General features: G+C 37.8%; 1 protein-coding gene across 1 annotated transcript in view; it reads right to left on the bottom strand.

The window, feature by feature from the left end:
• The window catches only part of STX1B (syntaxin 1B), a 216,748-nt gene extending 200,597 nt beyond the window's left edge, over positions 1-16,151 (bottom strand). Inside the window, exon 1 of the mRNA XM_053695031.1 lies at positions 15,967-16,151. Coding sequence (XP_053551006.1) covers positions 15,967-16,113 — 147 coding nt within the window. The 5' untranslated portion in view covers positions 16,114-16,151. The remainder of the gene's footprint in view (positions 1-15,966) is intronic.
• Positions 16,152-16,484: the final 333 nt, after the last annotated feature.

The following is a 16,484-nucleotide window of genomic DNA, read 5'->3' as shown; positions in this document are numbered from 1 at the left end:
TGTGAGGAGTGAAGGAAAAGTCTGAGTCAAGTGTGACCCCAAGACATCGGGCATGCGGGGTAGGGGTAATGAGGGAATTATCAACAGTTATAGAAAATTGGGGGGTGGAGATTTTGGAAGAAGGGGGAAAAATAAGGAGTTCAGTTTTGGAGAGATTTAGCTTAAAGGGACATGCCACCCACATTTTTTCTTTTATGATTTAGAAAGAGAATGCAATGTTAAACATCTTTCTAATTTACTTATATTATCTAATTTGTTTTATTCCCTTGATATTCTTTGATGAAAAGCATATCTAGATATGCTCACTAGCTGCTAATTGGTTGCTGCACATAGAAGTATCATGTGATTAGCTCACCATGTACATTGCTTTTTCTACAAATAAGGATATTTAAAAAATGAAGCAAAATAAATTATGGAAGTAAATTGGAATGTTGTTTAAATTTCTATTCTCTATCTGAATCATGAAAGAAAGATTTTGGGTTTAGTGGCCCTTTAAGGTAGTGAGAGGACATCCAAGATGAGATATGAGAAAGACAGTTAGTGACACGGGTTAGTAAGGAAGGAGGTAGATCTGGTGCAGAGAGGTAGATTTGGGTGTCATCGGCCTACAAATGATATTGAAACCCGTGGGACTTTATTAAGAAACCTAATGATGACGTATAGATTGAAAAGAGAAGGGGACCGAAGACAGAGCCTTGAGGTACCCCAACAGAAAGTGGTAATGGGGCAGAGGATGCTCCGGAGAAGGCTAAACTAAAGGTACGGTTAAATAGATAGGAAGAGAACCATGAGAGCTGTGTTGCAGATGCCAAAGGATTGGAGTGTTTGGAGCAAAAGAGGGTGGTCAACAGGGTCAAAGGCTGCAGACAGATCAAGGAGGGTAAGCAGAGAAAAGTGGCCTTTGAATTTTGCTGTAAGTAGGTCATTGGTAACCTTGACAATTGCTGTCTCTGTGGAGTGATGGGGATGAAATCCAGATTGCAGTTGGTCAAGAAGAGAGTATAGTGTAAGGAAATGGGATAGACGTGCAAATACTAGATTTTCAATTAGCTTTGAGGCAAGAGGGAGTAGGGAAATAGGATGGTAGTTGGATGGGGAGGTTGGATCGAGGGAAGGTTTTTTGAGGATAGGTGTGACCAGTGCATGTTTTAGAGATGAGGGAAAAGTACCAGTTCTGAGGGAGAGGTTGAAACTGTGTGTGAGTATGGGGGTGAGGGTAGAAGAGAGAGAGAGGGGAGTAGCTCTGAGGGGATAGGGTCGAGGGGACATGTAGTGAGGTGGGAGGACAGTATAAGGGCATAAACTTCTTCCTCTGTAACAGGGGCAAAAGAGCTAAATTTAAGGGTATTTGGGTTTTGAATGATTGTGAGCTTTGAGGAGGTGGGAGACTGGTAGTAAGTTGAGAGGTGATTTCATTTCTGATGGAGTCAATTTTGTTATTGAAGTGGCTGGCAAAATCTTGAGCTTTGAGAGAAGTTGTATTAGAAGGTGGGGTGGGCGGAGAAGAGTATTGAACGTGGAAAATAGACGTTTTGGGTTAGAGGAAAGAGTAGAGATGAGATGAAAGAAGTATCGTTGCTTATAAAAATTAAGGGCATAGAAGGGAAAAGTAGGAGTTCAGGATGAACTTGTAGTGAAGAAAGTCAGCTGAACTCCGAGATTTCATCCAGTGTCGCTCAGCATTAAGGGAACATCTGCGTAGGTTCCGTGTCAGAGAAGTATGCCAAGGCTGAGGATGAGAGTGTGATTTCTGAGCTATGGTAGGAGGGGCCAGAATGTCAATAACCGATGTAAGGGTGAAGTTATAGTAGCAGATAGATTGGTCAGGGCAGGATAAGGATGTGATGGAAGAGAGGAGAGGTTCAAGAGAGCTAGCGAGCTGTTGCTGATCTAATGACTTAGTACTTCTGTGAAGTTTGGTGTAAAGGGTAGAGAAAGGGGGGCTTGAAGGGAGGGAAGTAATGTTGCAGTTAGGAGATGATGGTCAGAAAGAGGAAAGGGGGAATTTGTGAAATTTGAGATAGTGCATCGATAGTTGAAAATCAGATCAATGGAGTGACCATCTTTGTGAGTGGGAGAGTCAGTCCATTGTGACAGGCCGAAAGAGGAAGTGAGTTGCAGAAGTTGTTTTCCAGAGGAGGCAGTGGGATTGTCAAGAGGGATGTTGAAGTCACCAAGAATGAGGGCAGGGGTGTCTAAGGAAAGGAAATAAGGAAGCCAGGCAGCAAAGTGATCTAAAAATTGAGTTGGGGAGCCCAGGGGGCGGTATATGACTGCAACACATATAGAGAGGGGAGAAAATAAACGAATCATGTGTGCTTCAAATGAAGAAAATATGAGGGAAGAGAAGGGCTGTATTTGTTGAAAGGTGCAACAAGAGGAAAGTAAAATACCAACACCACCTCTTTGTCTATTACCAGACCTAGGAGTGTGGCTGAAGTGGAGACCCCCATGTGACAGAGCAGCCACTGTGTCTGAAGGAGAGAGACAGGTTTCTGTGGGAGCCAGAATATTGAGAGAGTGGGAGATAAAGAGATCATGGATAGAAGTGAGCTTGTTGCAAACAGAGCGAGAGTTCCAGAGTGCACAAGTGAAGGAGGTGGTGTTTTAGATGCAAGAGGAATGAGATTAAGGTTACCAGAGTTTTGTTTTTGAAGTCTATTGAAAGGCACGCGTGGATGTGCAAGGCTAGGAAGTTGTGGGGAACCAGGATTATGGGAGATGTCACCAGCAGCTAGTATGAGCAAGAGGGAGAGTGACATGAGGTGAGATGCAGATTTGCAGTAATAAGACTGTTTTCGGGCTGAAGTGCAAGGGGGAGAGAGAGTCTTTCGGAATGTGTGAAGTTCATGAATCAGTGGCGTATTTAGGTTTTGTGCTGCCCTAGGCACTCAAAATTCTTCTGTTCCCCCCAAAGGTTTTAGGCCTGTTTTCCCCTTAATATGTTTTGGGGGTCAGTTGTTTTTTTTTCTCATAACAATTCAAAAGAAAATGGGCTAGCAAAACACTTGCATACAGGTGGGTTGAATTGCATGCATCTCATACCATTTTCTCCCTGAGAGAAGGGAGAGAAAAGAAGGGCAGGAGAGAAAAGGGAGGGAAAGGAAAGAAGGGAGGGAGAGAGAGAAGAGAAAAGTGGGGAGGGATAGGAGAAAAGGGGGAGGGAAAGAAGGTAGGTAAAGAAAGGAGTTAAAGAAGGGAGCAAGGGAGGGAGTTGAGAGTATGAAGGGAGGGAGCTGAGGGAGTGAGTTGAGGGAGGAAGGGAGTTGAGGAAGGGAGGGAGAAAGGGAAAGAAGGGAGAGAGAAAGGGAGGGAAAGAAGAATGCACTTTGAAACAATCACTGCCCTTCACATGCAACAACATACAGTAATTACCATTATTCAAGTACGGTAATGAAACTTTTTAAGTGTCCGTTTACTATTTACTCTGTTAGTTACTAAGACCTGCAATAAGCACTGCGCTCCCAGACCCACCACAGCTGACAAGGGGAGGCAGCATATCGGCACAAGGTCTTCTCCAGCCTCACCTTGTAAGCATATCCCCGGGCAAGTTTCTCACCAAGAACGCTTCCACTGCAAAAATGCCGGCGGCTCTAAATGAAGCAACAGTTTAAAGGAGCATTGCCTGTAAAGAGCAACCTTACTCAGCGCACGTACCTTGTCTTCTCTGTAAAAGCCTGCACTTTATCGCCCACTGTACTGTGTGTCGGCTTTTAGAGAGAGAATAGCGCAGATGTGCTGCCCCTCCCAAATCTGGTGCCCTAGGCACCGGCCTTGTTGGCCTAGGCCATAATATGCCCCTGTCATGAATACAAAAGTAAGGTGAGGTTAAGAGAGATGGGCTGATGAACAGTGCAGGTGGTGAGGGGGAAGGAGTAATAGAATAAAGTAGTTTGTTATAGAGATAAAAGGTAGCAAAAAGGAATGTTAATATAGTGAGCATTATTACAAACTAAGCAAACAGTGAATAAAACACAGTGTTACAACAGGACTTGCCTTATCCCGTGTCCAATCCTTGTTCAATTCTTGTGTAATTCTTTTGCCCAATTGTTAATGTCTCACTTATAAATGTTCACTTAAGAGATGTGAACATATGATGTTACATTACACTATTGCTATCTAACCTGCATTGCTAACCCCTGCGTTGCTATCCCTTATAGCAGTGTTAAATGTATAGCCACAGCATTCAGCTGATTGAAATAAAGTAGGTAATGACGTGATCAAAGTTAGTCAAAAGGCCCATTGGGAAGGTTTGATTCAGGGTGAGATAAGTAAAAATAACAGACAGTAGAATTTGGGGGAAGCTGGGGTTATACCATTAGTGAAATTATAAATTCAGGAATTATAAGAAGTATTGACAAGGTTTGAACATCACATAGATAAAGACGAGATATCAGCAGAATAAATACATAACGTATTACCCAGACTACAGACACAAACCAAAAGAGAGACTTTGAGTACAAATAACACAATTCACATACCAAAGAGAGACATGGGGGCTCATTTATCAAGCTCCGGATGGAGCTTGAAGGCCTGTGTTTCTGGCGAGCCTGCAGGCTCACCAGAAACACCAGTTATGAAGCAGCGGTCTAAAGACTGCTGATCCATAATCTGTCCGCCTGCTCAGAGCAGGCGGACAGACATCTCCGCAATGCAACCCGATCGAGAACGATCGGGTTGATTGACACCCTCCCTGCTGGCGGCCGATTGACCGCAAATCTGCAGGGGGCGGCGCTGCACTATCAGCTCACAAGAGCTGCTGGTGCAATGTTGAATACGGAGAGCATATTGCTCTCCGCATTCAGCGAGGTCTGTCGGACCTGATCCGCACTGTTGGATCAGGTCCAACAGACCTTTGTTAAATAGGGCCCTTTGAGTACAACTAACACAGAAATCAGAGATTTTGGCAGCAGATGAATGCAGGGACACAATTCACATACCAAAGAGAGACTTTGAGTACAATTAACACAGAGTGAGTGTTGCAGTTTCCTTAAACGATCAGATTATATTTCTCTGAGACTAGTATCTAATATATTAAAAATAGACTTGTGCGCAGTGCAAACATTAGTTTCGGTTTGTTTTGGACCGATGCAGATGTTTTCGAATTTCGGATTTGGATTGATTCAAATTTGGATACATTTGAATGCATTCGTTTCGGATTCTTTTGGATTCAAATCACTTTGGATGTATTTGTTTCGGATTTGATTTGTAAATTTGGAAGTTCAATACTATTTTGAATTTGAATATTACATTTATTAAACAGTTGTAGACTAGAAATACTATTTTGAATTTGAATGTTACATTCGAATTCGAATGTAGCATTCAATTTTGAATATTACATTTATTAAACACAGTTGTAGACTAGAAATACTATTTCAAATTTGAATGTTACATTTGAATTCAAATATAGCCTTCAACTTCGAATATTACATTTATTAAACACTGTTGTAGACTAGAAATACTACTTTGAATTTGAATGTTACATTCAAATTAGAATGTAGCATTCAATTTCGAATATTACATTTATTAAACACAATTGTAGACTAGAAATACTATTTCGAAATTTTAATGATACATTCGAATTTGAATGTAGCATTCAAATTTGAATATTACATTTATTAAACACAGTTGTAGACTATAAATACTATAGCCTTCAACTTCGAATATTACATTTATTAAACACTGTTGTAGACTAGAAATACTATTTCGAATTTGAATGTTACATTCGAATTCGAATGTAGCATTCAACTTCGAATATTACATTTATTAAACACTGTTGTAGACTAGAAATACTATTTTGAATTCGAATGTTATATTCAAATTAGAATGTAGCATTCAAATTCGAATATTACATTTATTAAACACAGTTGTACACTAGAAATACTATTTTGAATTTGAATGTTACATTCGAATTCTAATATTATATTTAGAATGTAACAAATAAATCTGAACTAATTCAGATTTATTCGGTTCAAATGCATTCAGATTAGTTTAGTTTCATTGCTAGGGTAATTCGGAAATTCAAATCGATCCGAATCTCCAAATTCATACGAATTTGTCTGAATTTCGATTCGGAACAAAATGAAACGCACATGTCTAATGAAAAAAATCTGCCCTTTTCACACTGACCAGGTGACAAACAGATGTGACTTAAAGGGACATGATACCCAGAGTGTAGAATTTTTTTCAATGTTTAAATCTATTATCAGATTTCTTTCTCTTTGCATCCTCAGTTGAGAAGCACGTATTAAGGCGCAGAAGTGTGCACATGTGTGGTGGCAGCAGTTTTGCAAGAATGCTTTAAACAATGTTATACTTTGTGCAAAAAAAAACGCTGCTATATAATTCTCCAGACACGTGCACGCTACCTACCTGAGTACCTAAGTATTCTATTCAACAAAGAATACCATGAGAACAACTGTAGTAAATTGGGAATGAGTTGAGGAGTTAAATGCTCATACACTGCCTATCCCCTGAATCTAAGTCTAAGCATTTGCACAAGTTGGGGGGGGGGGAGTGGCACTCTCTCGCCATCCCATAGATATGAATGCTTTACATCAACTGGAAGAAGATTTTCAAAATGTTGGTCTCGTATATACATCACCGGTACCCTAAAGGCAAAGACTGGTTAAACTCAAAGTGACCTATCAACCTAATTGAGCCCAACAATGTCAGCACTAACATTTACCCTCAGTAGTGCCAACCAACAGGCATAGATCTATCTAATACAAGCATATGCATTCCTCAGTATAGTTTCTGATTGGCTGTACTGTGGAGTAAGGATGGGCATATGTGTTGAAAGTACAATTTGTTTGGTCAAACAAATAGTCCTGTGGACATTTGTTTTGGACGAAAGCCCCTCAAAATTAGTTTAAAAAAATGTTATTTCCAATTTTGGCTTTTGAATGTTCATAATTAGATTGAATACCCACATTCGAAATCTCGAAGGTAATATTCAATTTAGCAAATACTATTCAGAATTTCAATAGTTCATGTGCTAGGGAATTTAGTAAATTGATACATAATAGATATAAATATATTGATTTGAATGTTTCCATTTTGAAAATTGCATAATTTGAATATTAAATTTAAAGAGAGCATTAGAAATACTATTACAAGTATAACGATTAGAATTTGATTCAAATTATGCAATATTCGAATTAGAAAAATGGAATCAAATACTAAAATTACAGATAGCATTAGAAATACTATTATATTTAACAAATATTAGAATGCTGTACAAACATTTGAAATTCATAACGAACGTATGTGTTAAAATTCATTTCATTTTTTGAATGTTGCAAAACATTCGCCCTTCCTTACTGTGGAGCCAAACGAACACAACACAGAGTATAAAATGATAGTGAGCGTATTGAGATTTGTTCACGTGACCAGACAGGAAGGTTTCTTACTAAAGAGGTTTTCGCAACCACTTTCCGTGGACCCTGGTAAGGTCGGTCAAACAGACTTCTGGTGAGTCCAGTTTACTTTGGCACTATAGTGATTTTAAAGAGTGTTAGAAAATGCTGGAGTAACTCAAATCATCATCTCTACACGCCAAAATGGATCAGATATGGGCAAAAACAAAACAAATATTTAGTATTGAAGCTCACAGCCGGTTCCTCATTATATACCTGAGAGACCGTAAATACCGCTCCAGAAAATCAGCAATACCGGACACAGTGATCATGAAAGTATCAAAAGAATAGGAATTAAATACTCACCTGGTATCAAGTGACATTTACATTACAGCTCATTGTGTATCATACTTGCAGTCAATGTGACAACGTCATTTGTCCCCTACATGTGACTCACAGACAACGCATATCCCTTACGCTAATTCTGTCGTCTCATGGACAACATTTAAAGGGACAGTATACACTTTGAGATTGTAATATAAAATGCTTAATTATGCATAGTAAAACAACGGTGAAATATACTTTCTTTATTTTGCCACATGTTCCTGTATTTTCAGTCTGAAAATTGTGTATTTCCCAGCACTGAAGAGCACATGGCAGTCTGCACAAGCTTAACCTTGCCACACATCTGTCCCTAATTTGCTATTTTTGTATTTTATAATTTCTGCATAAGCCAAGTATGCACCGTGCACTAGTTTTTTTAAACACAGCACTTGCTCAGAGAGTGTAAAGGTGCTTGTACCAACTGGTAATGACTCCATTTGTTAATTGCTGACACAATACAAGCCCCACTGGTACTCTGAGCAGCTGCAGTATTTAAAATGCTGTTACACTGAGAATATCTAGCTATGCGTCACATGCACGTGCAGAGAAAAATGTTAAACACTAAAACAGTTATAACTTTTAATAGAATCGTTTTTGGAAATACATGTATACTGCAATTATATTTCTATTCAAAGATGTAATTCATCTAAGTGCATTTAAATTTTGACTGGAATGTCCCTTTAATTCTCTCCACAATTGGTGCTAACAGCCCTCATCTGTATACACTTTAGCGCCACATCTGCTCATGTTACTGTTTCCCAGTCACTGGTGTAGCTGTGAAGCATCTTCTATAGACACCAAAGCTAATTCTTTCCACAATTGGTGCTAACAGCCCTCATCTGTATACACTTCAGCACTATGGCTGCTCACATTGTGCTGCTGTCCAATCATATGCATAGTTACTGAGAGTTTTTTTAAAACAAACACTTGCTGCAACTGTTTTTCAATACCCAAACTCCTATTGCCTCATTTGGAGAAAACACTTTTAAATTCACTTCTATTTATAAATGTGCTTTGTTCTCTTGGTATCCCTTGTTGAAAAATATTATGCACATATCCTACACTGGTGGGAGCTAGCTGCTGATTGGTGCCTGCAAACATTTGATCTTGTGATTGGCTAACTAGATGGGTTTGACTAGCTGCCATTAGTGCAATGCTGTTCCTTCCGCAAAGGATAACAAGAGAATGAAGCAAATTTGAAAATAGAAGTAAATTGGAAAGTTGTTTAAAATTGTATGTTCTATCCAAATCATGAAAGAAAATGTTGGGTTTCTTGTCCTTTTAACTAAACATTTCCCCATATGATATGTATCAGACAGACTTTCAGGTGGACTGTTATTGAGGCCAGCGTGTATTGCTCATTCTACTTTACATCTAATGTATATTTTGTGGATATGGTCTGGTTTCCTAGTTTTTGAAGAGGGCATAAAATCTTGAGAAATGCACCCACATTTATACTCTGAATATAAAAAGGAACAAGTAAAAAAATTATATTTTTATTGAAAATAACTAAAAATCCATATTTTTGCACAATTTATACTCAAGTATTCAATTGCTTTTTGAGTAAAAAGATCATAAAACATGGCTTAATAATATCCATCTTTTTTACATATTTTAGTTGCAAGAAAGAAAAATATAACTAACATAACCTATGAGTTTTATAGACATATTTGGGGCTATATAACCTTTAGAAGGTGAAAACATGTTCCTAGTACCAATGAACACACAAGACTGACTAATTTAGAATAGTGCAGTGGATATGCAGACAGATCGATTTATACACAAATACATTACCTGTAACATAGAGACAGAGAAATTCAACTTAATTTATATAGATTTAACTAAGCAGGTGATGCATGCGTAATCTATATATTTAAGCCACTGACTGGCTCAGTAGCAGATGTTAAGTGCACAGCCAGAGCTATATGATAGATCAGTAAAGGAGTACACAGATTACAAGTGGAGTGCTATTTAACGCTCCTGTTACAGAGTTAACTGAGCTAGAAGTAAGCATTTTATGCTAGTTGGGTTGTGCACATATTATGAGTTGAAAGTAAAAAAAAATCTTACACACTAACCTGACTAGCACAAAAAGCTGAAGTTAGAATATCGTGTGCGCGTTCACGTATTCCCCTGTAGAAGTCAATGGAGAAAAAAAAAAGTGGAAAAAACCTACAACCTACTCGTGCGCAAACCTGACATGAAAATATGAATATGTCACATTCCAATTTTCTGCACATAACAGAATATGTTCTATTTATTCATAAATACACATTTCTATAAATATATATATATATATATATTATGGTATTTTGCACAAATATTTATATATATCTATATACACAGGGCTCAAAATTTCAAGCCCTAAGCTACTAGCCAGCCCAAAATGTTACTCGTCACTTTTGATCCCCCCTCTTTGCATATGTTTAGCTAATGTAAAACATCTTATTGTGCAGTCATTTTGCAAAATAATGTTTTTGTTTTATACCAAAAATTAAATAATGCTACTAACATTAACATCCAATTAACAAAAATAAGTGCATAGCCGTTAGCAACATCAACAAAGGTTCTGGGAAAGACGACAGTTGGACAGAAAAAGGAAGTTGTTGAACCGAAAGAAAGCAGAACTTGTTAACATCAATGTGAGGTCATAGCAGACCTGGAAAAAATGTTTTAGAATTATCATCTCTCATCTATCTTTCTACACTCCGTTCTCTCTTCAATCTCTCTTTTTACCCCCTCCCTTCTTTCAGGCCAGATCTTATCTTTACACTCTTTCTCAATCTCCTCTCTTTGCTCTTTTTTTTCTCCACTCTTTCTTAACACTTTCTTTTTCTCCACGCTCTCTCTCTGCCCCTGTTAACCCTTTTAGAAGTAACAGTCTAAGCACTAATGGGGTCCCTATAGCCCTAGAGGAATAACATATCCTTTCCCTTTCATTGATATACAATATCCCTTTAGATACTATTTGTAGACATTCACTCGCCGCTGTTAAAGGGACAGTACACTGTAAAATAGTTTTTCCATAAATGTATTTTAAATTACTTGTTATACCAACTGCAGAGTATAAAATATTTGAGAAATTGCATTTTTGGGTTTATTTGTGTATCTGAAGTAGCTGGTTTTGTGCTTTGAAACCACAGCCTATTACAATGGGTTGAGCTTCAGGTAATATCAGATCTCATTATGTTATCACTTTTATGTACACAGACTTGCTTCCTTATCTTATATTTGTCTGGAACACCAAAGCTCAATACATAAAGAGAACAATGGGAAATTATCATTTTATTACTTAACTATCCTGCATCCCACTGGGAGAGTAATCTCTTCTGCTGGCTGTGTTTACTTAGGCTTGTCAATAGCGTATACGCCAGTATCAAAACTTTCAGTATAGGTTGGGAAACCACAAGCTAAATCAGCTATTTCAAATGCTGAAATATGAGTAAAGGAGCTACTTGCAACCAATTTAATACACTCTAGCAGGTAAAAGGATCATTGGGAATAATTTAAAGGGGAGAAAGTTTTTGGGTGAACTGTCCCTTTAAATTTCCACTTGCCAATGGCGAGTGGAAATTTTGAGCCCTATATGTATATTATATATAGGAACATATGTTAAAAATGCATAGAACATATTCCCCTATTTGCAGAACAATGAAATGTGATTTTTTACATTAAATACATAGTATAACACTTTATTAAAGTGACATTAAACACTTTGAAATGTTTATATAAAATTATATACACACAGGGGCGGAGCCTACTCTCAAAGTGGCAAGACATGTCTTTGTGAAGCACTGTGAGCCTGAGAAGATTTCTGCAGATTGCCTATACCAAACTTACAGATGATTTCACTAATTTGTGAATTTGATCTCATATACTACTTGAGATTACAAATACATCAAGAGTGGATGTTTTGACTATGTTTTAGCCTATGTTCTCTGAGACGGCTGCGTGAACAATCTTCCTACAGGCCTGGAAGGAATCTTGTAAACTATTGCGATTACGCAGTAAGATAACCATGTAAAACTGAGTCCTGTGGAGATTACAGAACGAAGGTCCGGGGCTGCCGCATACTAACCCCCCCATTGCCGGGGTTACGATATCCTGTACTGGGATTATTACTAACAAATACTACACAGCAATCTGATGTACCTACAACGGAGATCTGCAACTCTTGGAAATAATTAGTAATCTTTTGGATGAGCATTTCTCCCAACTTGAGAGGGACTTGGCCGCAGCATGGGGAACTGACGATGTCCTGATACAACAGCCAGATCTGGCTACAGATGAGTGCCTAACAGAGTCCCTACAAATGACAGTTAGTGAAACTGAGACTCCGGAAGCCATGTTTCCCACTGAGGAGGACAAACTGCCCCTACGGGAAGATATAGACCTTACTGAACTAGTAATATGGGGGACATCACAAAAATTAGAGCACACAGTGACACCGTTACCGATAAACGAAAAGCACACAAGATTGCAGGATGCCGGTGTCAGCTATGCTATGATTGAAAGCAAAGTCTTTACAGAGCGGAAAGCAGCAGAAGCGGGTTCTCTGGATCCCACTACTAAAATGGTGTCCATTCCTAGCGTAAAGTAACAGATTTTCATTACACCCTCCGTGTCCAATATTTACACTGGGATAGTTAGCCCCTCGGACCAGCATGTATGAGATTTCCCTCTGTTTTGACGCTCCCACCGTTTGTTCAGTTTTTGTAGCCGGTGATAGGAAGATTTGAGGGAAGTCCATATCGGTCTTTTGACCCTAGGGGCATATCTAAACTATGGCTTGCATATAGCCCTTGAGCTCCTGCGGTAGTTTGGACATTAGACTTGTGTTAAACTGCGATTACCGAGAGGACACAAACACTGTGGTTTTTGCAGGTTATTGCTTAAGTTTAGTACAACAAACGCTTTATCTTTTCTTTACCAACATATACTTAAATGCACACTGCGTATTAGTTTTACATATATGTTTATATTCTATTGTGTACTATATTCCCCATGTTTTTTTTTGTTTTTTTTTAGGATATTTATCACACTATTTATAATGATCATAAGCCAGGGCACTCCAGTAATGGTCTTCTTTATAAATCTAATCCAGCACCCGACTTCAACTACATATTTCCTATGCCGCATGTCCCCTTCATGGTTCTTTTCACAATAGGCCTTTGTAATGATTAGCGCAAACCTATCAAGCCATTAATCCCCTGGTTAGAGTTCATCCCTCAAATATACAGAAATTTTAACCCAAACATGGGAAGGACAGGAGGCTGACTCATAATGCTTAATTCTTATAAATGTCAGCTAGCTAGCCTGATGCAGTCTGCAATGTTACTCATATGCTTATTTAGATACTGAATTCCTTAGCATAACCTTACACTAACATAGTTATCTGACTAGCACTTATTAACCAGACCTTAATACTGCCTATATTCTAGTCTACTTGGGTTAAGCTTCACTGTGGTTATAATAATGTCTCTTATTATGACGAACTGTTATTATCCCAATCTACATAAGCGGTAAATAGACATATTGTTATACAACTAGGTATGGGAGAACCTCATATAGTTTCAGTTGTGAGCTAGGAGCTGTATAGTATTTAGTATTAATATCCATTCATATGCTTCTTTAGACATAGAACTCCCTCAGTCTAGCCTGCCTTTAACATAGCTATGTTGCTTGCAGCTAGGACCCGTAACCTGACCTAATGCTACCTATCTTCTAGTTTGTTTGGGTTCAGCTTCATTGCGGGTATGGACATGACTTTCAGCTATTATTAAGGCAAACTGTTTTTATCCCAATTTACACAAATTGTAAGTAGACATGGTGTTACATAACCTGGTATGGAAGAACTTCATATAGTTGTAGCTGGAATTCAGGAGCTATATAGTATTAAATATTAATATCCACCTTCTCCATTAACTACCACCTCACATTGCGCTGCCTGCGGCCGAGGTAGCGCAGTCTATATAAATTTCTATTGAGGAGGTTCACTCTGTCTCTCTATAAAGGACCACACCATTGTTGAGATTTGTACCATGTATCTCTAGCATTGCTATATTGGGATTAAACTCAAACACTAGTGGGTGCCCTCCGCTTTTCCTTTACCCTTCTAAATTACAGTCCATTCTGAACTGTTTGCTCATGCATAATTCTAAAATTCTGTTTTGGCTCCAAAAGTGGCCCATATAGCCCTTCCCCCTCAAATCCACATATATACTCTCTAACGCTTCCGATGATCCAGGAGTGGCTGGTATGACTAAGTTGGGAGAAACCGTTTTATCTAATACATAAATTTCCATAATGCAAAAACCTGAGGTTCACATATGAGACATAAGAGAGATCTACAATTTTCATTATACCTTTCTTTATATACAGTATATTCTTTTGATCTGATTAGTTTATTTCCAATCTCCACGGTACTATGATTTTGTGTCATAAAATTTCATGTAACTTTCTTGTGAGGGTCCAAAAGTGGCTCTAAATTCTCAGACACCCACCTCTCTCAATTTTTCTTCTATATTAAGTTGAAAGTCCAATAGTAACTTTAGTTTACCAAAGGAGGTATAATAACTCAATTAATAGAGGTTTGAAATGTTATGGGTCACTAATATTTATTTTATTCCGCTATATATGTCTCAGATAAGGTGTTATCAGATGGTACCATAAATGTTTATGTAACTCTAATGTTTCTGTATTTGCCATCATTTTGTTAGCAAGAGATATGTACATCCCTGTGATGTGGTCAATTATGTATCTTGACCCGGTGCTTCATCTTATTGTAATGTTTATTGAAACCTCAATAAAATATTTAAAAAAAAAATAAAAAAAAATATATATACACACATATTGTAAAGTTTTTATATATATATATATATATATATATATATATATACACACACACACACATATTGTAAAGTTTTTATATATATATATATATATATATATATATATATACACACATATTGTAAAGTTTTTATATATATATACACACACATATTGTAAAGTTTTTATATATATATATATATATATATATATATATATATACACACACATATTGTAAAGTTTTTATATATATATATATACACACACATATTGTAAAGTTTTTATATATATATATACACACATATTGTAAAGTTTTTATATATATATACACACACATATTGTAAAGTTTTATATATATATATATATATATATATATATATATACACATATTGTAAAGTTTTTATATATATATATATATATACACACACATATTGTAAAGTTTTTATATATATATATATATTAGAAATGTAAGTGCAGAACACTTGGCCACAGCAGAGAAGACACAGGCAGGCCCATTTATCAAAGGGCTTGCGGACCTGATCCGACACTGCGGATCAGGTCCGCAAGACCTCGCTAAATGCGGACAGCAATACGCTCTCCGCATTTAACATTGCACCAGCAGCTCACAAGAGCTGCTGGTGCAACGCCGCCCCCTGCTGACTCGCGGCCAATCGGCCGCCAGCAGGGAGCTGTCAATCAACCCGATCGGGTTGATGTCCGGCGATTCCTGTCCGCCTGTTCAGAGCAGGCGGACAGGGTTATGGAGCAGTGGTCTTTAGACCGCTGCTTCATAAGTTGTGTTTCTGGCGAGTCTGAAGACTCGCCAGAAACACGGCCCTTCAAGCTCCGTACGGAGCTTGATAAATGGGCCTGTAAAACTTTACACTTATGTTAAATATGTCACTTTTTAAACAGCTAATGAAACTTTATAAAATACATCTACGTGTTATTCTCAGACTGATCTTTTCTTTGAATGCATCCTTCTATCTAGCATTTGAATATTGCGTAAATATGCTTGAACATGTTTACCTAAAGGGACATGAAACCCACATTTTTTCTTTCATGATTTAGAAAGAGAATGCAATTTTAAACATCTAATTTACTTCTATTATCTATTTTGTTTTATTCTCTTGATATTATTTGCTGAAAAGCATATCTAGATATGCTCAGTAGATGCTGATTGGTTGCTGCACATAGAAGCCTTGTGTAATTGGCTCACCCATGTGCATTGCTTTTTCTTCAACTAAGGATATCTAAAAAATGAAGCAAAATAAATAATAGAAGTAAATTGTAATGCTGTTTAAAGGGCTCCAATGCACATAACTATGTATGTAAATACATATATACACATATAAATACTTATGTACACACCTATAAAAACATAATTTATGCTTACCTGATAAATTCCTTTCTTCTGTAGTGTGATCAGTCCACGGGTCATCATTACTTGTGGGATATTAACTGCTCCCCTACAGGAAGTGCAAGAGGATTCACCCAGCAGAGTTGCTATATAGCTCCTCCCCTCTACGTCACCTCCAGTCATTCGACCAAGGACCAACGAGAAAGGAGAAGCCAAGGGTGTAGTGGTGACTGGAGTATAATTTAAAAAATATTTACCTGCCTTAAAAAACAGGGCGGGCCGTGGACTGATCACACTACAGAAGAAAGGAATTTATCAGGTAAGCATAAATTATGTTTTCTTCTGTTAAGTGTGATCAGTCCACGGGTCATCATTACTTGTGGGATACCAATACCAAAGCAAAAGTACACGGATGACGGGAGGGATAGGCAGGCTCTTTATACAGAAGGAACCACTGCCTGAAGAACCTTTCTCCCAAAAATAGCCTCCGAGGAAGCAAAAGTGTCAAATTTGTAAAATTTGGAAAAAGTATGAAGCGAAGACCAAGTTGCAGC

This window comes from Bombina bombina, chromosome 11 (genome assembly GCF_027579735.1).
Source record: "Bombina bombina isolate aBomBom1 chromosome 11, aBomBom1.pri, whole genome shotgun sequence".
Lineage (NCBI taxonomy): Eukaryota > Metazoa > Chordata > Amphibia > Anura > Bombinatoridae > Bombina > Bombina bombina.
This window is presented reverse-complemented; position numbering and strand designations above follow the sequence as displayed.